The 23,354-nt window shown below is 44.6% G+C and overlaps 1 protein-coding gene across 9 annotated transcripts in view; it reads right to left on the bottom strand.

Moving 5' to 3' along the window:
• Positions 1 to 23,354, bottom strand: part of FRMD4A (FERM domain containing 4A) — a 640,139-nt gene that overhangs the window by 196,833 nt on the left and 419,952 nt on the right. For all 9 annotated transcript variants that reach the window (XM_060292572.2, XM_060292533.2, XM_060292551.2 and 6 more), the window contains one exon: positions 1,586 to 1,651. In XM_060292572.2, coding sequence (XP_060148555.1) covers positions 1,586 to 1,651 — 66 coding nt within the window. The remainder of the gene's footprint in view (positions 1 to 1,585; positions 1,652 to 23,354) is intronic.

Here is a 23,354-nt window from a genome sequence, read left to right as displayed (position 1 = left end):
CTTTCTAAGAGTTGGTATAAAAAAAGCAACTAAAACACACCAGACCACTCACCTCTAAGCATCTGAAGATGCTTCTTAACAATTTAAAGCTCCAAATGCTTTGTTAGTTAGTGACGCTGCTAACTGAAGAGACCTTGCTCACTTTGCAGTCCTGTCCACTGCCCCACCCTCCAAATCCAAGCGGAAGTTTTAACTCTTAATATGAATGTGATCCTCTGAATCTAATCTAACAAGGACGTAATCCAAAATGTGAAAGAACCCTACACAGGTAGATAAATTAATCACAGCATTTACTTGTAATCGTGGAAAAATTGTAAAGAAACCTTCAATGGACCCAAACGGGTAAATGATTTGATACTAACGGAATATCCATTTCTGGAATTTATGCAGCTATGAACAAAGATGACAACTTACAGTAACTTGGAAAAGGCTGATGAAAGACGTTAAGTGAAAAAAAAATACAGAGAATTAGTCACACATTATGATTACAACCATGTAAGAAATACAAAGATGAAAAAAAGCTGGAAAGAAATCTGCTAAAGTGAGAATAGTAGTCAAACTAGTATGTTATGGTTTTGAGCTTCTTCCCACGGTTTCTCTCTTCCCTGCACTGCATTTGTAATACCTTTATAATTGAAATCTTATTAAAAGTATTCACTCTTTAAGTTGGCAGTTTGAACATTTTCAAGTCCCAGCAGCAAGTACAAGTAAGAGATCTGAGTGTCTGGGCATCATTTCAACCTCCTGATGCACTGTAGCTCCTTCAGGGCAAAATATGAGGGAGGATGAGGGGCACTGCCCTGAGAATTTTTATAGACATTGGAGAATATCAAGCAAATCGAGTTAGAAAAGCTGGAAGCAAGCAACAGATTTAGAGAGAAGTTCTTTAAATCAAGTTTGGCAACGTCATTCTTTAGGGCTTTGAGGAAAACAATGATACATATTTTTTGAAGCTGAACAAAACCAGGGTCTATGATTCTAATTCCTGCTCTGACTTCTCTGCCACTGATATGTTCTTAGTTTGGGGATAAATGGATTGATCTCCTGTGCGTTAACTGACGTATAGATGGTCAACAGCGATGGCAGTGATGACCTATGGGAGGGGATCGGGGGTTACTGAGCCCTTAGAGGGAAGACAGAGCCAGGAGATTGTTTTTCTTTCTTCACATCTATGAAGGCGTAACTTGAAAACAACGAACTGTTTTCTATCCCCTCTGAGCCAGGAAGATGACAAAATCAGTCTTAATTGTAGCAAGAGTTCTCTAGGTTATATTATAGTTAACTCCTTCCACGTAGAAAGATTAGTTAATGGCAGTTGTGGAATTTCCTTTTCTAGAGGTTTGTAACAATAGGTTAGATCTACATCTGGCCTCGAATGCCTTAGGCGTGGCGCACAAAGACACAGAATGAGCAAAAATAGCACTCACACACACACACAGATACCACCGTGTGCCCCAGTCCTCACTCGCAGATTTTAACAGAGGTTTTAACACAGTTTATATTCTCACCCACCCTTCAGCTGAATCAAAGTCTGAACTGCATCAGTCACAGAAGAGACTTAGAAAGTTGGCCGAAAGTCATTTACCTGTACTAGGAGTTCCAGCTTCCGGTCATCAAGAAGATGTACTTGACATCGACGGCCTTCCGTCATCTAAGAAAAAAGACAAATGATGGTCACCAAGAGCCTAGCGGCCTTTCACAGGTTAGAGCGTCCCCAATGCTGATGTCACCAGGCACGTTCCTCTGGGCAAAGCTTCCCCTGGGAGTTGGAGCCATATGAGGCCAAGATGCGGCAGGATTGGGTCATTCATTCATTCAACAGTATTTATTGAGCATATTCTGTGTGCCAAGCACTGTTCTGAGAGCTGGGTGTATAGCAGCACACAAGACTAGGTCCCTGCCCTCATGAAGCTTACATTCTAACGGGGGAGATGTAAAATAAACTAGCAAATGCGTCTATACCATAATACCAGGTGGTGATAAGTGTTCTTCATTCTTGAGTCATTCTTCCATTCAATAATTTTATCATCGTGCATTAGGGACACAGTTCAGTATCTGGTCTCTGCATCTCTCGACTTATCCCCCTAACTGATCAAAGGGAGCAGACGACCACCCCGCTGCCAACTGCATTTGATTTGTTACTCATCCCCTCTCCTCATTTATGACCCTACTCCGTACAGAGCTTTCACTTATGTTACAGGAACCCTGGAGATAAGTGCTCACAGCTGAACTTGACCCCTGACCCTTGTACCTTTCACCACTAACATATCTGTGTAATAGGAAGAGCATCTTGGCAGGAACTGGAAGACCCGAGTCAAATCTTAGCCCCGCTGATTATTGGCTGCAGGACTTTGAACAAGCGTCTGTTCATCTCTGCACCCCAATCTCAGACACAAAAGCGAGTGGGCAGGCCCAATGCGGGTGCTGGTGAGTGTTTAACAGTTGGCTTTCTGGAAGGAGAGAGTTTTACTCTGTAGCATTTGCTGGAGCCCTGCTATCACCCTCAAAGGAAATCCTCTAAAGAGCAAGCCTTCTGGTAGCTGTCACAGCTGGCCACCACTCCAACCAAAAGGTGTCTTGCCGTTCCAAGTATCTTCACCATCTCCGATTTCAAGCTACTGTCAGGACAACACTGAGTGTTTCTAACAGACAGATATGACACATGCCACCTGCAGATAGAATGCCGCTGGGAGAGGGCATGCCCCTTCCCCATACCTTCCCTAGGCATCTCTTCTACCTGGCTGTTCCTGAGTTCTGTCCTTTTATAATAAACCAGTAATCTAGTAAGTTAAAAACAAAACAAGACAAAAACCGATACACACTACCTCAAGAGTGTAGATGCTAGCAAAGGACAGTAAAATAATTAGGAAGCGGATTGATTTATGTAGTTATTATAGTATTTATTACCCTTGCTTTTAATATAATTCATTTAACTGTAAGTTTATATAATTTAGTGTTAATAATGCCTATGTTTTACAAGCGGAGCACAAAATTCCTGAAAATATAACAACTGGTGCTCATGAGCTGCCCCGGTACAGCTGCCAGGACCGGAAGACCCAAGCACTCCTTTCGGTCCTTGGATTTTTATATGACGGTAGCCCCCACTGAAGCCACCTTCTTCTTCCCCAGCTACCAGCCACTTCATGCAGATCCAAAGGAAGGATGCACATGGGCTGATTCCGGCCCTGCCTCACGACATGGGCATCAGAGTCCCTTCCTGGAAGCGCCTTCTCCAGGAAACACGCAGAAGGTGGCCTCTTCTCTTGTTGCCCAACCCGGCTCATTCCCTGACCATCAGCACGTGCAAAGCTGCTGTGTCCTCCTACGAGAGAATTCTTTCTCCTTCCCCTGAAGAAGGCAACGAAGTCATATTATTATTCATGCTTCCATCAAGTCATATTATCACTCACAGTGATTCATAAGAATATGATTCAGCTGTAAAAAAGAGGAAATCTTGCTATTGGTGACAACATGGATGGACTTGGAGGGCATTATGCTCAGTGAAATAAGTCAGACAGAAGAAGACAAATACTGTATGATCTCACTTATATGTGGAATCTAAAACAAACAAACAAACAACAAAACCAAAAAACCATGAGCCCCTAGATACAGAGAACACGCTGGTGGTTGCCAAAGACAGGGGATGGACATGGGGGGCGGGTGTGAACTGGGGAAGGCGGTCAAAAAGTACAAGCTTCCAGTTAAAATAAATAAGACTTGGGAATGTATCGTACAGCATGCTAACTACAATGAATAATACTGTGTCATATATTTGAGAGTTGCTAAGACAGCAGATATTAAAAGTTCTCATCACAAGAAAAAAATCTTGTAACATATATGGGGACAGATGTTAGCTAGACTTACTGTGGTGATCATGTCACAATATATACAGATATAGAATCATTATGTTGCATGCCTTAATATAATCTTATAAGTCAACTATATCTCAATTTAAAAAAAGAAAACAACTTTTACAAAATAAATAAAAAACTTTGCTGGAAAAAAAAAATCCATTGGCTTCATCTCAATCATTCACCCCTCTAAGTTCAAAGAAAACTACTATAATTATAAATTACACAAAAATATATGCTTCCATACCAAAATGTATAAATTTTTCTTTCAGCAAAAAAGTGCACCCAGGGCTTCCGTCTGGGTGCACCCAGGCAGGCCGTCTGCCAATGCAGGCGACACGGGTTCGAGCCCTGGTCCAGGAAAATCCCACATGCCGCAGAGCAACTAAGCCCATGCGCCACAACTACTGAGCCTGTGCTCTAGAGCCCGCGAGCCACAACTACTGCAGCCCGCGTGCCACAACTACTGAAGCCCGCGTGCCACAACTACTGAAGCCCGAGCGCCTAGACCCCGTGCTCCGCAACAAGAGAAGCCCCCGCAATGAGAAGCCCGTGCACTGCAACGACGAGTAGCCCCCACTCACCGCAACTAAAGAAAGCCCACGCGCAGCAACGAAGACCCAACGCAGCCAAAAAAAAAAAAAAAAAAGAAAGAAAAGGGTACCCAAAATGTTCAAGTTTCAATAGGGCAGCTGACAGCAACTGCACAAGTACTCTGGATAACATTTTAGATATTCAGCACTTGAGTTCTCATTAGGAAGAACTCAAGATCAACAGAGAGGCAGTTCTAGAAAGGAGAGTGCTACAACCATCTGGCATATTATTTTGGAATTCCTTCAAAAACATTTATTAAGAATTTGAGAAAATTCTCTGAAGGGTGGGGACAATTTTAAGGAAGTTTTAGAAAGCAATTCTGCTTGTCCTGTGCATATTTAAAGCACAAAGTTTTGAACTTCCTTTTACTGTCAAAGGTTAAGGGTATAAACATGTTCATGTTCTTGAGTTACTTATTCACGTTCTAATAAGCTGTACAAAAACCAAGGAAAATTGGTATCCAAGACATTACTGTATCAAATAAAGTTCTAATAACAGTCATAAAGAAGAGGTAGCCTATCATTTTCTCAAAATATTTCCAAGCATGCCAAGTGTGACGTGACCCCGAGTTCATACCCATACCTAAAAGTGTATCGTGAGATTCTCATTTTCATCTGAAACATACAATTCCCATTCCCTTGATCTCACCTCATCTGCTCAGCAGTTTAAAGAAGTAGCTATGCATCCAGATGTTAAGATCTACCCAAGGAGCTTCCAATTCATTCTTCTCTTCAACAAAATCTCATTACTAAGCCCTGAGGAATTTATAAGCACACTCCCTAGTCTAATAGGAAATTTACAAGCTGCCTCCCTTTTGGAAGGCAAACCGTCCCCGAGAAAAGTCAGCACAGAGAAGTGAGTCTGAACCGAGACTCAACTCTGAATCATCACGTCTTTGAAAGCACAACTTTCTTTTGACAGCACAGCTGTGGCTTTTTTTCTCAAAAGGGAGACCTGTCTATTGTTCTACACGGATGGGAGATCGGAGCAGCCTGTTCTCGTCATCAGTTCAGAAGAAGGTTGCCGTCCTGGGTGTGTACGGAGAAAGAGTGGTTGGACATCTGTAGCTCTGTCTGGCTTCCAGGGCACAGTGAAATTTTCTTTTGAACACGAACAATTGTAAACAAATACTCCTTTCCTTGTTCTTGTTTTCAGCTGCTCAGGCACAACTGAAGGGCTGGCATCACCCTCAAAGGAAATGCTTTTGGAGAACAAGGCTTCTTGCAGATGTCAGCTGACTACCGCTCCAGCCATAAATCGACTTGTTACGATACAATTCCATACCAAGCAGAAGCCCGCCAAGTGCACTGTGACCCCAAAGGATACACAGAAAAGTGTTATTTTGAAAGTGAGGCGTCCACCCCATTTATCCAACTTTGCTGTTAAGACACACACCGAATCACGAAAACTACATTTAAACATGGAAATGCCTTTGTAACACGAGCTTAAGGGAACACAGTAGAATATGAGACGTGCACTATAAAGGCAGCCAATAAAATTGTCATGAACATGTACGGGAACGAAGAGGCAAAAATAAGACAGTTGATGTGCTAGGTTAATAGGCTTATGGGTGGTCCCCATCCCCACCCCTACCCAAATATGACTTCACATCTTTTTTCTTCTTCAGTTAAAAAATGTAGAAAAGAAACTTAATCTAGAAAAATGAAGGACACTTTGAGGTCAGCCATAGGAAATGGAGCTCGAGAAGCTTCGTTCTCAGAAAATTCTTCTTAGATTGCCTATATTTTAACATATCAAATCAAACGAATTAATTTACAAATGAGAATTATGATTGTCACAGATGTTAGAAACCTCAAGACCGGAAGTCTCACACCTTCTCTCCCTGCAGGAGGAATTCATGGGAGACCGACTGAGACCAGAAAGGATTCAGGGAGCACAGGATCTGAAAGGCGGGGTGTTTGAGGGCCTCCATCTACCAGAGCCTAACATATTCCTGACGGCGGAAGGGGGTTCTGTCCGAGTATGACAGAGGAGTCCCCTCTGCAGGGCATCACCGAAAAACAAATAACTACCTAACTAGCAATGGCAAACTCCCCCAAAGGGCGATTCTGAAGAGCTTTACATGGAGGGGTACAGTGTTCAGCATGTGAAAATATGTTTTATTAGGAATGTTTTCTCTTCAAATTCAAAACTAAGTAAACCCCATTCCAATATGCTTCTCGTTATCACCTTTTTCTCTACACATCACCCCCTCCTCTCTCTCCCTCTTTGAGTCACTTCTTGGATGTCCGCTCTCCCCTTTTTCTTGCCCCTTGTCAAATGTGTTATCTACTATGGTATATACATGAAGAGGAAGTACTCTGAAGAAATAACCCTAGTTCCCCTGTTCATAATATTTTCAGAGAAAACTAATGCAATTGTGCAAATGACAACAGGGTAACAGGTAATAAACTTAGAAAAACATACGACTTCAAACAATAAAAACTGAAGTACATTCAATTAACGCATGTTACCATAATATTTCCTGAGACTAATTTATACTGGAACTGTTATCACTAAGACACTGGGGGCTGAGGTGAGGGTAGGGAGGGAAGGAGAGCCAGGTTCCTAGTTACCACGTGCCTACTTGTTCATAGCTCTGCACAAGTTACCAAGCTGTGATTCAGATTCACTTTAGAGATAATACCTCATGGACAATAAAATAAGAAATATTAAAGACTCATTGGAATTGCACAAAACCAAGAATTCACATTTCCAAAACACACTTTGGAGAGTTGTCAGTACTCCCCCAAACAACCCGAAATCTGACCCTTTAAAACGTTATCATCAAAGAGAAAATTCCGATTTCTGAAGTGTCCAAGCCAAGGCCCAAACCTAGAGACGTAAGTCTTAGAGCACGTCCTGTGAGCACGGTCCATGAAGCCACGGAGTGTCCCGGGGATGCCAGAAGTATGACAGCAGCACCTCACAATCCGCCCTCTGACCCAGGCCATTCTGTGGCTCGGAAGGAAATTCCAGAGACATGACTACAAGTTCCCAGGGAAACTCACTGCTGGGGCTTCTGCTGTTTGGGTCACCTCAATGTGTCACATCCCTCTCTCCACTTCAGTTTCCTCTGCAGATAAATGAGGACCCAAGGACTCACCTAAGTACCAGAAAGTCACAGGATACCAGAATCGCAGTAATTATGAAGCTGTCACATCCAGGGGACGAATAAATGCCACACATTCACAGTGGCCTCAAGAAAGTCAACCCCACAGTAAATGACTACACAGATAGAAAGGATTTCAGGCAAATTAAAAGCTGTTAAAAATATTCATCCATCTGCTGCTCACACCTAACCTGTACCACGGACATACCAGATATAATATAATAAGTTATTATAATGTATATTTCAAACATTATAATAAAAGTGCATGAGGGTCAACAGGGAGGGGATAAGGGGATATATGTATATATATAGCTGATTCACTTTGTTATACAGCAGAAACTAACATACCATTGTAAAGCAATTATACTCCAGTAAAGATGTTAAAAAAAAAAAAGTGCATGAGGGGCCTCTGCTTATAACCTTTAAAAAAAGTTAAAGGTATATTGTCCATTTTTACTATGGTTTTTCCCTCTGTCTGATTTATCTCAAGCTTGTTACCTTTTTTTGGTCTCTAAGTGACATCATATTAAAATAAAGATGCTCATGGAAAGAAAGGAGATATCAAGTATTAGACAGCAGAAGTCTGATTCAGAGAGAATGACTTGATCCCAGCTTTGCTCCATGACCTCTGGCAAGTTATTTCACCTCTGTCTTCATTATGAGTCTCCTGGGTTCAGAAGGACACACACAGGCATGTTCTTGAGGTTCTTGGCTGCTGAATAGTCAGAACTGATAAAACCCAGATGAAAGTGATTAAGTGCGTGGCCCTATTATAAACAAATTTACATGGCAATGGAACGTAATATAAGAACTGAAGGGACTTCCCTGGTGGCGCAGTGGATAAGACTCCGTGCTCCCAATGCAGGGGGCCCGGGTTTGATCCCAGGTTAGGGAACTAGATCCCACGTGCATGCCGCAACTAAGAGTTCGCATGCCACAACTAAGGAGCCCGCCTGCTGCAAATGAGACCTGGCACAAGCAAATAAATAACTAAATGAATAAATATTAAAAAAAAAAAAAAAAGAATGGAAACAGCCTTGCATTCTTCAAAGCCTGACCCTCTGCAAGTGTGCACTTGATGAGGTCATGAGTGCGGCCAGTGTCTCACTGGAGGATCTTTGGAAACCAGACCGTGGTGGCTGCTGCCCGGGTCTCTGCCTCCAGCGAAAGGAAACTGGGTTTTCTCTGGTGACACAAGAAGAGGAGTCGTGGTGTTGTGTGGGTACTAAGGGCTTGGGGACAGCAGAGGGCCGTGTGGGCAGGTGTGTCACAGGGAAGATCAAATCTGACTCCATATGGGATCTGTCTCTTTTTCTTTAAGCTTCGTATCCTATTGTTTTTTTTCTGAAAGTTAATCACTGAAGGAATGTTGCCTACAGCCTGCAGTGCACAGGATACCCCATTCTCAAGGCTCTGACCTTTAAAGGTATAACTTTTCCACTCATAAGAGATAAAAAGTTACAGAACAGAAAATAACATGTCTTTTTTTCCAAATCCATTAATTGCATTATTTTTTGAATTTTATTTTATTTTTTTATACAGCAGGTTCTTATTAGTTATCTATTTTATATATATTAGTGTATACATGTCAATCCCAATCTCTCAGTTCATCCCACCACCCCCCATCCCCCGCCCCGCTTTCCCCCCTGGTGTCCATACGTTTGTTCTCTACATCTGTGTCTCTATTTCTGCCCTGCAAACCAGTTCATCTGTACCATTTTTCTAGGTTCCACATATATGCATTAATATACGATATTTGTTTTTCTCTTTCTGACTTACTTCACTCTGTATGACAGTCTCTAGATCCATCCACGTCTCTACAAATGACCCAATTTCGTTCCTTTTTATGGCCGAGTAATATTCCATTGTATATATTACCACACCGTCTTTATCCATTCGTCTGTCGATGGGCATTTAGGTTGCTTCCATGCCCTGGCTATTGTAAATAGTGCTGCTGTCAACATTGGGGGGCATGTGTCTTTTTGAATTATGGTTTTCTCTCGGTATATGCCCAGGAGTGGGATTGCTGGGTCATAATAACATTTGTCTTGTTGGAGGTTTATAGGAACACTGTGACCAGACCTATGGGGACAGCTGCAAGAATAAAGGATTCCGACAACAAGAAGTCTGCAACAACCAACCACACCCTTTCCCCTTTTAGTATAAAAGAAGCCTGAATTCTAACCTGGGCAAGCTGGTTCTTTGGGACACGAGTGCATCATCTTCTCGACCTGATGGCTTTCTGAATAAAGCCGCTCTCCGTTGCCCCAACAACTCATCTCTTGACTTACTGGCCTGTCATGCAGCAAGCAGAATGAGCTTGGACCCGGTAACAGGTGGACCGTTTTAGTCCCTGCCTCTGCCACCCTGCAGACTACTGCTGTGTGTGGTCAAGCCACAAGTCCTACTGGACCATCATTTCAATCCTCTCCAGATGGGACTGCAGGGGAGAGGGTAAAAAAACATTAATAATTGGTCTCTGGGCCTAAAGTTGAGAAGAAAGGGATAGGCTCAAATAGGTCGGAGGAGAGGACAGCCGGGGAGCTCCACTGATGGGCTCGTGTGACCCCAGTGGAGAGGAACTCCTACCCAGAGCTCCTCTGTGGGATGTGGGGAAGAGGGGACTCTTTTCCCCTTCCAACAAGACACTGCAATCTGAGGACAAGCTATAGACATGGAGTCGGACAGGTGTGTCTCAGATACAGAAGGTCAAGGCCCAAGTGGGGAATTTCAGCCCAGGGCCAGAGTGTGACAGATGATGGCTCTCCCCCATCTGAGAGCCAACCCTCTGATTAAATGGTCAGGAGGAAAGGGACACTGCGAGAGCCACATGCAGGGGCCCTGGTTATGCACCACGGACACCACCTTGGCGACCACAGAGCAGTGAAGCCACTGCAGTTCCGTTAACGGAAGTTAACGGAAGTGCAGGTGAGGCCTCCAGCCCCTGGAAGGCAGCAGAGCTTTCTGAATTACATTCTGACCATCTGGACACTGAAAGAACGATAACCTGATTGTCCTTTCTCCTGCCACCGCCAGAGCATCTTCCGAAGACAGGATCTTCTTGACCACCATTTTGAGTATATCAGCAAGATCTCCATCCATTATTCTACCCAAAATACACATATTAACCCAGATTCACCTCATTCACAGCACATCTACAGGCAAGCTTTTGCTTTCTACCCAGGCCTAGGGTCCCACAAAACCTTGCTTCTGCAACCAGAAGAACTAAAGTCTCTGAAGATCCAAGGAGACTCCATGCTACCTGACGCTCCATGATTGTTGTTATTATTATTTGGAGAAGGATGGGCAAAGGGAATAGAGCTTTCTCATAGGTGAAGGGGAGTTCGGGGTTTCGAGCAGCGAGGGGAAGCCCGGATAGAGCCCGGCTGGAAACAGAAGGTGGGAATGTCTAGCCAGCAGAATCCTGAGCAGATCTGGACGGAAGGCCTCAGGGAATAACGGCCTGAGGAGGAGATTCCTGACGTGGTTATAAAGCATCCCTCGTTGACTAGCACTGTGGCTACCATTGTGAGAGATGAGTATCTGAACGCTGGATAAGGAGCCCTCTGAGATCTGGCCTCACCTCACCACATCTGGTTTTTTCAAATACTCTCCTCCCCCCGGCTCCACCCCTGCAATTCCAAGACCAGCCCAAGTCCAGGACTCACCTGCCCCGGACTTCTAAGTTCTGTTTCCCTGAGGGCCACCCTTACCTCAGGGCCTGGCCCATGCTGTCTCTTTTGCCTGGAAACACTTTCTCTTCCTTCATGTATACAAAGGACCATCCCTGCCTGCCTGCAACAGGCCACCACCAAGTCAGGGGCTGGAGACACAGCAGTGACCAAAGGAAGCACCATCTTGATTCTCAGAGGTCACTGGCTAGAGGGGAAGATGGACATGACTTTCACTCATTCTTGCAGACTCAGCTGTGCTGATACACATGCTTTCTCCTCCCCGTGGGGGGATTTTCCCACCCCTGGCCGGCAGCTACAATGCCAGGCCTGTAGCCTTTCCTCCTGTTGTCCCCAGGTCACTGCACCGGGGTTTACAGAGGATGGAAGGAGGGCTCTGGGGCCTGACCACCTGGGTTCGTGTCTTATCCCAGCTTCACTGGGGGCGAGCTGGGTGTAATCCCCCACAAGCACTTTACCAATTTGTGCCTCACTCCCCAGTCTGTGAAATGGAGACCATCATCGTGCCAACCTCGTGGGGCTGCTGAAACGAATAACTAAGTTAACACACACAGAGTGTGCGCGGCACGGAGTAGGCTCAATATCACCTTTAGAAGTCTCTAGTCAGGGGGCTTCCCTGGTGGCTCAGTGGTTGAGAATCCACCTGCCAATGCAGGGGACATGGGTTCGAGTCCTGGTCCGGGAAGATCCCACATGCTGTGGAGCAACTAAGCCCATGCGCCACAACTACTCAGCCTGCGCTCTAGAGCCTGCGAGCCACAACTACTGAACCTGCGTGCTGCAACTACTGAAGCCCGCACCTCCTAGAGCCAATGCGCCACAACTACTGAGCCCAACTGCTGCAACTACTGAAGCCCGCGTGCCTAGAGCCCGTGCTCCGCAACAAGAGAAGCCACCGCAATGAGAAGCCTGCACACCGCAACAAAGAGTAGCCCCTGCTCGCCGCACTAGAGAAAGCCCGCGCACAGCAATGGAGACCCAACACAGCCAAAAAAAAAAAAAAAAAAAAGAGTCTCTAGTCAGGGAAGGTGACGCTCCCCTGAGCAGCAGCGTCAGGAAGACGAGAGACTACATGTCCCGCCCGGCAGGGTGGAACCCGGTTTTCATCAGCTGCTGCCACTCCCCCACCTCCGCACCTGCAGGACGGCCTGGGTGAGGCTGCAGCTTTCGGCCACTCATGCCAGGCTGTCTGCCGCTGTGGCCGGATGGGAGAGGACAATGGCCTGGGCGGGCAACATCTGGGTGGCTGTCCCCAGCGCTGAGCAAGTACCAGGTCTTCACAGAGCAGAGTCCACGGGGCCGTGGCCCGGGGTAAAAGGCCTACTCCCCCCAGACAGAGCACCTGGAGGTCCAGCCCTCCCCCAAACAGCCATGGCTGCTCGTCATCCCACGCCCCCTGCCAGCATCCACAGAGAGCTGATGGAAGGCACGCCGGAGCCGGACGAGGAACGGAGGTTTAGGGGTGTCAGCATCACGCGTAAGATGACAGTGGTGCAGACCACAAGAACCGCCAGGCCACATACACAGTCTGTTACTGGAGGAGGAGATGAAGGCCTCTTGCTGGCAAGGAGGCCTCGCCTGTTTCTCCTGGCAGATTCAGGGTGTTACTCTTACTGAAAACTGTTCACAACACAGGTGTCTGTGCAGAGATCCTTCAAGGCTGGCTGAGAAGGTATAAACTCCGAAGAAACAAAACATACAAAGAAGCAGCAAGAACCCTTCTAAACCATCCAACATCCCACTGTTCTCCTTGAAGGGAGGAAAGAAGAAAGAAAATGACACCTGGGCTTTGGCACATGGAGCTCCGGCTTCAGTATCTCAGTGACAGAGTTTTGGTTGGAATGGAGATGCTTTTTCCAAAGGAAAAGGAAAAGTCCAAAAAAAAGATACGGTTGACTCTGTGGATCGAAAAGAATATTTTTTGTATGAGATCGAAACTTTAACACATAAACTTTAAAGATAAAAATAGCATAATAAAAATAAAATTGAGAAAGTGAAGACCGTGACATCCAAAGAACACAAAGTATCTGCACAGAGGATTCCCAAAGGTGACCAGATTGTAGTATAATATATACAACGTGTCGGGGGCACAGAGTACATTATACGTATTCTGTATCGACACATAGATGAGAAAGTGTCACAAGTTTAGAGGAACAGAGGTGGCACTGAAGCTTGAGATTTAAAATAAGGAAAGACTAAGGACAATGAAAGAGCCTTTAAAGATACGTTCCAGGGCTTCCCTGGTGGCGAAGTGGTTGAGAGTCCGCCTGCCAATGCAGGGGACGTGGGTTCGTGCCCTGGTCTGGGAGGATCCCACGTGCCGCGGAGCGGCTGGGCCCGTGAGCCATGGCAGCTGAGCCTGCGCGTCCGGAGCCTGTGCTCCGCAACGGGAGAGGCCACAACAGTGAGAGGCCCGCGTGCCGCAAAAAAAAAAAAGATACGTTCCAAGCAAGAAGAGCAAGGAAGGGAGTTTCCATTGTTTGGTGCTAATGGATTTTTGTTAAAAGATGAGCTGCTGGACCACTCAGTTTAATCTTCTCAACCAAGAAGGGAAACAGTAGGACTAACGACTAAAAGAATATAAACTAACTGCACCTCTTTCCCTGGAAAACATCTCAGGTGGTTCATACAGTTAAATATTAAAAACAGAAGGTTTATCAGGTCTTTCTAAGCATAAAAGCAATGGATGAGCCAAAAGGGAAAAATGTATAGATCTGATTACATTTTTAAATAATTTTACTCCATAAATCACCGTCAGCAAAAAGAAAAAGCAAATGCAAAGGTGGGGGGGAGGAGGAAAACAACTATAATGAAGGGTTACTATGTTAAAGCTAAAATTCTTTAATTCGTAGATGACTACAAGTTAAGTAGAAGACTACTAACAGCCTACAGGAAATAAAACTAAGATGCAAATGGCTAAAAAGGTCATCTTCTTTGACAGTCATTTCTCCTCTAGAAAAGATCTATCCATCTTTCTAGTAATTCAGAGAGTAATCTAGTGACCGCCCCTCATGAAATAACAGAAATGGGTTTAAAGGATTATACATAGTGTGTATTCATTCTGCAAATGTTTATGGTACATACGTATGTGCCTAGCATTTGATTAGATAGATAATGATGAACACAATTTTGTTCCTATACTTAACGAGCTTCTATGTCCAACAGAAGAAATACCCAAGTTAACAGGAGATTACAGTGTAATCTGTGTGACCGTGGGGTGAGTATAAGATGCAATGAGGCAGAGGGTCGGGGAGACCCTCACTCATACCTGGAGGATGGGTGAGTGCTCAGGTGAGGAAGTGATATCTGAAGACAGGACATCCGGCAGAGACAAGCTGACATAAGAAGAGCTGGATGGGAGAGAACGTGGCATGTTCTGGAAACATCAGTCAGGCAGTAGAGCTGGGGCACAGGGTGGTGGGTTGGTGTGGAGCAATGAGAAATACAGCTGGAGAACCCTACTTATGACAACGGGTAGAAGGAACAACGTATATCAGTGGTCTGAGGATGGCTAAATCGTTGATGAAATAGTTAAGTATCCACTGGACAACGTTTCCAAATCAATTTAATCCTAACTGGTGTAAAAATGAGGGGAACCTGGAAAGAGGGTTCTAATTGCAGCTGTTGAGGCTCACTGCCTTAGAAAACACACAAGCAGTTGGGAAATTATAAAGAGATACTAAACATAAGCCCTCAGTATCCATATTACCCCCCAGCGATTTGTAACCAGACACAGAAAGTGTGCTGACCGAATGTGCAGATGACAAGAGGCTTGTTTAGATTGTAGCTTCCACGTCTACAAGCTGGGGGTCATACTGCTTATGGTTCCAGGTCCTGTTCTTAGTTCACGTGTTAGAAGTACAGCATCGTGAATAATGAAATCAAGAGGTCTCCTACACTCTACTACGATCAAACTATTTCTAGAAATTTGTGTTTAATTCTGGGTACCATATTTTAGGTAGGACATGAAAGAAAGTGGGGTAAGATCAAAGAAGGGTAATCAGACTGGGTAAAGATATGGAAACCATGTCTTCTCAGGGCTGACGGAAAAGCTGCATGCTGGCTTCAGTGATAGGGACCCTGTAATCTATCCCCCATGCAAGACACCTTTGCGAGTGAAAAGGGAGGCTATCATGGATTCCACGGGGGCACTAGGTATAAACTGGACTGTCCTGGGAAGGCTTGGACGTGGGGACTTGCTAATTTGATGATCTAAGGCTAATGTGATGTTTAGGTTTGATAACTGAATGAGAAGGGAGAACTTTGCTTTGGCTGGCAGAAATGGAATCTATGAGTAGAAGTTTCAAAAGACACATCAGATTTCAATAGAAGGGAGAACTTTCTAACAAGCACCACTGTTCAAGATGGAACAAGTTGCCCTCCCACCACTGCAAGTAATCAGGAAGGGCCAGAGACTGTCAGCCTGCGATGCTGTAGAAAGGTTTACTGGACTCTGGGAGAAGGTGGATGGACACATTCTAAGGTATGAGCCATGGACATACGTGCACACCTATAAACAAGAATTCCCCCCAAAATAGATTCATTCTAATAACTCATGTATTTACTTATAATGCTTCCTGCTACAGTATTACACGTACTTTGATGAAACAAATAGTTACCACATCCACTGACTGCTTCAGAAGACTTTAAGAAAATCACACTACAGATGGTAGGCACAAACATATTATTCTTCTTTTTCCCTTACCAATTTCCTTTGTATAAATGTGCAATCAAAAGTCCTCTATTTAGGGACTTCCCTGGTGGTGCAGTGGTTAAGAATCCGCCTGCCAATGCAGGGGACACGGGTTTGATCCCTGGTCCGGGAAGATCCCGCATGGCGCGAAGCAACTAAGCCCGTGAGCCACAACTACTGAGCCTGTGCTCTACAGCCCGTAAGCCACAACTACTGAGCCTGCATGCCACAACTACTGAAGCCTGTGTGCCTAGAGCCTGTGCTCCGCAACAAGAGAAGCCACCACAATGAGAAGCCAATGAAGAGTAGCCCCCACTCGCCACAACTAGAGAAAGCCTGCGTGCAGCAACAAAGACTCAACACAGGCAAATGAATAAATAAATAAATAAATAAATTTATTTTTAAAAAAAGTTATCTATTTAAAAACACAATGCTCATTGCAGCACTATTTACAATAGCCAGGACATGGAAGCAACCTAAATGTCCATCAACAGAGGAATGGATAAAGAAGATGTGGTACATATATACAATGGAATATTACTCAGCCATAAAAAATGAAATAATGCCATTTGCAGCAGCATGGATGGACCCAGAGATTGTCATACTGAGTGAAGTAAGTCAGAGAAAGACAAATATCATATGATATCACTTATATGTGGAATCTAAAAAAAGGGTACAAATGAACTTATCTACAAAACAGAAATAGAGTTACAGATGTAGAAAAAAAACTTATGGTTGCCAGGGGGTAAAGGTGGGGGAGGGATGAATCGGAGATTGGGATTGACATATACACACTACTATATATAAAATAGATAACTAATAAGGACCTACTGTACAGCACAGGGAACTCTACTCAACACTCCGTAATGGCCTATATGGAAAAAGAATCTAAAAAAGAGTGGATATACGTATGTGTATAACTGATTCACTTTGCTGTACACCTGAAACTAACACAACACTGTAAATCAACTATACTCCAATAAAAGTTAAAAGAAAACACACACACACACACACGAAACTGCAATGCTGTGTGGGGTGGTTATGTTTCTGTAGTTGGTTTGCTCTTCATGTAATAGACAACCAAGAACCAGTGACATTTTCTTGGTAATATGAATCTGCCTGTTTTATTCCAGTGTCTGATTCAATCTGTCATTTTAAATTAATTTTTTGTTTTTGCTTATGTTGTGCTCAGTGGGATGAGACAACACTATTTATAGCCATGGGTCTTATTAAGCAATAGGTTACCACATTTTTATTGTAAATTATTTTGTTGACCTTAAATTATATATATATATGTGTGTGTGTGTGTGTATATATATATATATATATATGATTGAAATAGACTGACATGACAGTCATAACAGGCACTCAGTAAATATTTGTACATGCACTAATAAATATGCATTCAAAGAACATATATCCTTATATATCATTTCAAGGGTCATTCCAAACTATAGGTACTATAGAACTTGATTTGCATTTAGTGAGCTATGTTTTAATTTGCCTATTCTGTAGAAACATACCCTTAAACCCAGGCTCAGAAACGCATGCATTCTTTGTGGTTTATATCATCTGTGTGATGACATGGCACATGAGCAGAATTATCAACAGTCTGCCATCAGTGATAGCTGGGGAGCCTTGCCACACAGATAAGAGAATTTGGGACTGGGCTGTCCCTCCCACAAACAACCCCCTTTGTGTATTATACAGTCAAACTCTCCACTACCCCGAGGGATGTGAGGGGCAGAAAAGAGAATTTTAGACATCCCCAAGCTCCTGGAGTTCCATCCTTGGGTCTTGGTGACTCTGAAACAAGGTGGGACAGAACAGATGCCTAAGACGGTGGATTGGTCCCCAGGCCACCTGCTTTCACAGAACCTGCATGAGATACAAAGCGGCCACATGCCACTCGTGCCTGAGTCCAGGGGCCCAGTGCGCAGATGCCACATCTTCCAGGCTTGGAAGGAAGTGCTCCAGTCCAAGAGCTGATCCTTCTAAGACTCACGCTTAAATCAGATCGTGTTTCCAATGGCATCACAGCACAGCGGACCCGGGGCACATGGGTGCCCTTGATCTGGAAAGCCACAGCCCTGCAGGATGGTCCCAGCTCCAGGAGGCAGGAGCGAGCCCTTGACTCTCCCCAGCCCAAGGCCCCTAATAAAAAAGCTCTCCAGGGAGCGCTTGGGAACCTGGACTGCTTGCGTTGAGGGAAATTTTCACAGCTACCTTAGACGTCGGCGCAGGGCAGTCCGTCTGGGCTGGAGGCTGCCGCCTGGATGTTTACATAACCGAGTTCTCTGGAAAGGATTCGGCTGGAGTGTCGCTGGCAGGGACTGCTCACTCTTGCACGAGCTGTGCTGGCAGATCTCACCCTCCATTCATCTTTGAGGTTTCAACGCTGGCCGGCTGCCCGGGGCGCCACCGCAGAGGCTTCCTGAAGACCTGCTCCCAGGTCTCCTGCTTCTGCTGTGGCAGCGTCATGGACAGGACGGGACCCCTTGTTTCCCAGCACCATTTACAAATAGGGGTGGGGCATCAGACTAGGAAAGGAAGGGAAATGCAGGGGGGAGGGAGAGGATTCCAAAACCAAAGGAAGGCTCCCCCCCTCCTTTTCACCCCAGGATGCCTCTCGGTGGCAAGGCTGTCACTGGGTGTAACGCAGTGCTGTAACATGCAATGGCCACGGCAAACGGGAGATCTAAAAACATCCAGGGTGCATCTCACTGAGAGCAGTTACAGAAATAAAGACATGATCCTGGATCTGTTAGTCAAACCAAAAATTCTAATTGGACACAGAACGATTTCTCCAAGCTTTCGGCAGGAGGTAATTATTCTGTTGCCTACACAAAGGAAAAAAGGAGGAAACAGAGCCTACTGTTTGGGCTGTTTCCACACAAGAAGGAACGAGAGAAGTTTCTGCTTGTATCGGAACTGATTAAAAGATGGCAGGGTTCCTGATCTTTCCTCTTTCCTGATTTAACCAGGAACGCGGGTGTCAAATGGTTTACACGTGTCGTTCCAAAGCCTTTGGAACCGAACTTGAGTGTATTTTCAGCACACGCTGGAGAAAAGACCTGGAAATGAGTGTGTGATGAGATCACTTTTTAGGGAAAGGCAGAATCTTAAATATGAACAAATACATGAGGCAGGGATTTCATCTTATATCCTTCATAGTGTCCAGCGTGGAGCATGAAACACACAAAACTCTTGGGAAGTATGATTGATTGAAAATACGGAGTTACAGTTCTTGACTGTGGTGACGGTTTCACAGGTGTGGATATATGTCAAAGCTCATCAAATGGTACACTTTAAACACGTGCTGCTCATTGTGTGTCAATGACACATCACTAAATCCATTTAAAATATGAGAGTCACTCCTTTCACACATCAAAAAAGGGACAGACCATCAGGATGATCTGAAAGGTCCAATTTGTTTTTGTTGTTGCTGTTACTTTCCTGAATTTTATTATAGCCACGTCTGGTGTACACACACCATACACTTGGCACCTAAGGAATGTTCGTTGAGTGAATAAGTGACCGAAGAGTGCAATGTATGGAGACGTACATCTCAGCAGAGTTCTTCACACTTTGAGGAGAAATTACTTCATTTTCTATATCTTATATTTTTAAAATTTGAAGTGTGAATTGGATTTACGGTGTTTCTCAGATGTTGCCATATCCAGGACTGAGCCACAAAGTCTTTAAATATCAATTCTACCTGGCTGAGTCCCACTTCGTGTCTCTGCCTGGAATTTCTCCTTCCCTAGGCCTGTATATGACATATGTAAAGCTGCCCATTCAGCGTCTCCTTCTGGATAGCTGTTAAATATGTCAAACTCAAAGAGAATGACTGACCTACCTTCTTCTGCAAACCATCTCCACCCGCAGCTCTCACCTCTCAGCTAACAGCCATTCCAGCTCTGCATCACCACGTTCTGTCCTCTCACATCCCACTTCCAACTCACCAGAAAATCTCCAAGTATCCAGACCCTGGGCCCTTTTCATCACCTTCACTTTATCACTTGCCCCATGCCTGCAATGGCCAGCCAAGTGGCACCCCTGCCCTTCCCTCTGCCTGTCTTGCAGTCTGGTCCCCACACAGCACCCAAACCATCCCTGTGCAGCCCAAGTGGGATCAGGGTGCCTCCCATGTCCACACTCTCCAGTAGTAAGTCCCATTTCCCCCAGTGCAGAAGCCTTCAAGGCCCCGCGTGATTCCTACCTTTATAACCCCTCACTCACTCTGCTGTTCCGCCCTCATCTCCTTGCTGTTCCCTACAGGTCACTCTTCTGCCCGGGGCCTGTGATGAGCTCCTTCCTCTGTCTGGAATGTTCCCCCCAGACACCCACATGACTCACCTCTTCACTTCCTTCAAAGCTTTGCTCACAGATCACCTTTTCATAACGTCTCCTCTGACTTCTGAATTTAAAATAGCAACCTTGCCATACTTCCCAGCCTCTGCTTTATTTTTCTTACAGCCATTACAACCTTCTAGCACACTATATAATTTACTTATTTATTATGTGTCTTGCCTGCCTCTTCCTCGTAGAGTACAAGCTCCATGAGGGCAAGAAGTTTGGTTCATTTTCTTTGCTGACACATTCCTGGGACAGAAGAGGCACATGAGTAAGTGCATGAGTCAGAATGACTGGCTGACTCACCAAGTGACCGAATGAACGAATAAATGAAGGAACTGCATGCGCAGGCACGCTCTGCCATTCTGCCAGCTGGGGTGCAAGGCTCACCCTCGTATAAAGGATGCTAGCTGTGCTGCACCATCCTTGCTGTCTTACTGTTTACTCTTTGACACAGACACGTGCAGACAGAGAAGGGCTGACAGACAGGTAAGGACACAGGCTCAAGCAGGAAAAAAACAAAACAAAACAGTTCCAGCTACATGCAAGCAGGGAAAGAAATGAGACACCACGATATGTGACAAATAATCACTCATTCATGTTTCTGAGCACCGACCAGATGCCGAGCATAATATAAGGTGCTTCAGATCAGAAAACTAAGTGCACCCCCTATGGAGAACAGTACGGAGCTAAAAATAGAACTACTATATGATCCTGCAATCCCACTCCCGGGCATGTATCCGGGGAAAACTCTAATTCGAAAAGATACGTGCACCTCGATGTTCATATTAGCACTATTTACAATAACCAAGACATGGAAGCAACCCAAATGTCCAATGTTCATAGCAGCGCTATTTACCATAGCTGACTCACCGACTGGAAGCAACCCGAATGTCCACTGACAGATGAATGGATAAAGAAGATGTGGTATATATATATATATATAAAGTGGAATATTACTCAGCCACGAAAAGGAATGAAATAATGCCATTGGCAGCAACATGGATGGACCTAGAGATTATCATACTAAGTGAAGCAAGCCAGACAGAGAAAGACAAATACCTTACGATATCACTTCTATGTGGAATCTTAAAAAAAATGATACAAATGTACTTATTTACAAAATAGAAACAGACTCAAAGACAAAGAAAACAAACTTACGGTTACCAAAGGGGAAAGGTAGGGGGGATAAATTAGGAGATTGGGATTAACAGATACAAACTAGTAAACATAAAAGAGATAAACAACAAGGTCTTACTTGTTGGGAACTATATTCAATATATATATTCAATATCTTATAATGACCTATCATGGAAAAGAATCAGAAAAAAAATGTGTATACGCATATATACATATCTGAATCGCTTTGCTGTACACCAGAAACTAATACAATATTGCAATCAACTATAATTAAATTAAAAAAATAAAGACATGCTCCTTCCCTTAGAAGCTACAGTGAGAGACATACACATTAACGGGTCATTCGAATTTGAGATCAAACTGGAACAGCAACCTGGTGAGATTCCTGTGGGAGAAGAGAGGAGGATGACTCGCTCCACTTGGAGGAACAGGAGGAGGTAACTCTGCAGGCTGGAACTGAAGAACGAGCAGGGGTGCCGGCAGACAAGGGACAGGACAGGCCTCTTAATCTGAAGGGTGAGTATTTGCAAGAAGCTGACGTCCAGCAAAGGTCAAATGTGCATGGGGAAAGGCAAGAGTGTGTGGTGGTATATGCACAACAGACTGAGTATCTGTGTCCCCCCCAGAATCCATATGCTAAATCCTAACTCCCAATATGATGGTATCAGGAGGTGGGATATTCGGGAGGTGATGAGGTCATGAGGGTGGAGCCCACATGAGTGAGATTAGTGCCCTTAGAAAAGGGGCTCCAGAGAGCTCCGTTGCCCCATCTCACTGTTTGGAGACACAGTGAGAAGGCACCATTCATGAACCAGGAAGCAGGTCCTCAGAAGATACCAAATCTGCTGGTGTCTTGACTCCCCAGTGCCCGGAAGAGTGAGAAATAAATGTCTGTTACTTATAAGCCACCAAGTATTTTGTTACGGTTGCCTGAACAGACCAAGACAGTGTATGAAGGAGAGTGTGAGAGAAGAAGTTCAAGAAATAAGAAGCTACCAGGTTGTGGTGAGGCCTTTTATTCCATGTTAAGGGCTGTGGTCTCCAGCGAATGAAGCGGGGCGGCAAGGAGAGGTAGAGAGAGGGGATGCCTGTGTGCGTGCTTGCGGGTGCGTGTGTGTGCGGTAGGATGGTGGTAAAGGGATAAGTGGTGATCATTTTACAATAACTCAGAAAAGAAAGAGGAAACCTTGAACCATGGCAGTGGCAGTCAGCACCTCACCCCAAAAGAACTTGGGAAGAAAACATAGTAATAAGGCTTTGGAGAAATTGATGGTAAAAGGCCAGCAGAGTTTGATGCTAGTAATGTAGCAAAGAGGAAGAGGGAGGAGACACGGTGAGTCATTTATCACAGGACAATGATTTTTAAGCCTTAGGAGGAAGAGGAACAGGGTAATCAAAAAACCACAGGTGGAACTAGTAAAAACAAAGGGAAACTCAGCAAAGCATTGGCTGACCCTGGACTACTAGCAGAATGAGGTTCCTTTGGGGACTTGTATTTACTGAACATTGATAACTAGCCAAACAAAGACTCAGCTGTTTCAAAGCCAGTCTGACTGGCAATCTCACCAGGGAGGGTCTGATGGGAAAGGGCAGGCAAATGCTGTGCTATTTCATCATCACCTTCTAGGCAACAGAGAAAGCTGCAGTAAAAGGAGCTTCCCCGCACTCACCTTTCCACAAACAAGAAGCACGGATGCTCACACATTAACTGTTTTCTATTTCCAATATAACACCCAAAGTCACAGTACAAAATTTATAGTTTTTAGATTTTTTTCAGTTTGGTTTTGTTCGTTCTTTAGGAGTGTGATCAGTCCTACCGGCAAGACAAAAAGAACTTAGTCCTTTAAAACAACCAAAGGACTGTAGTTTGGGATATTACCCTTGGATATTATTATCAAGATATATTTGAGTATCTT

The sequence above is a fragment of the Globicephala melas genome, chromosome 2 (assembly GCF_963455315.2).
Source record: "Globicephala melas chromosome 2, mGloMel1.2, whole genome shotgun sequence".
Lineage (NCBI taxonomy): Eukaryota > Metazoa > Chordata > Mammalia > Artiodactyla > Delphinidae > Globicephala > Globicephala melas.
This window is presented reverse-complemented; position numbering and strand designations above follow the sequence as displayed.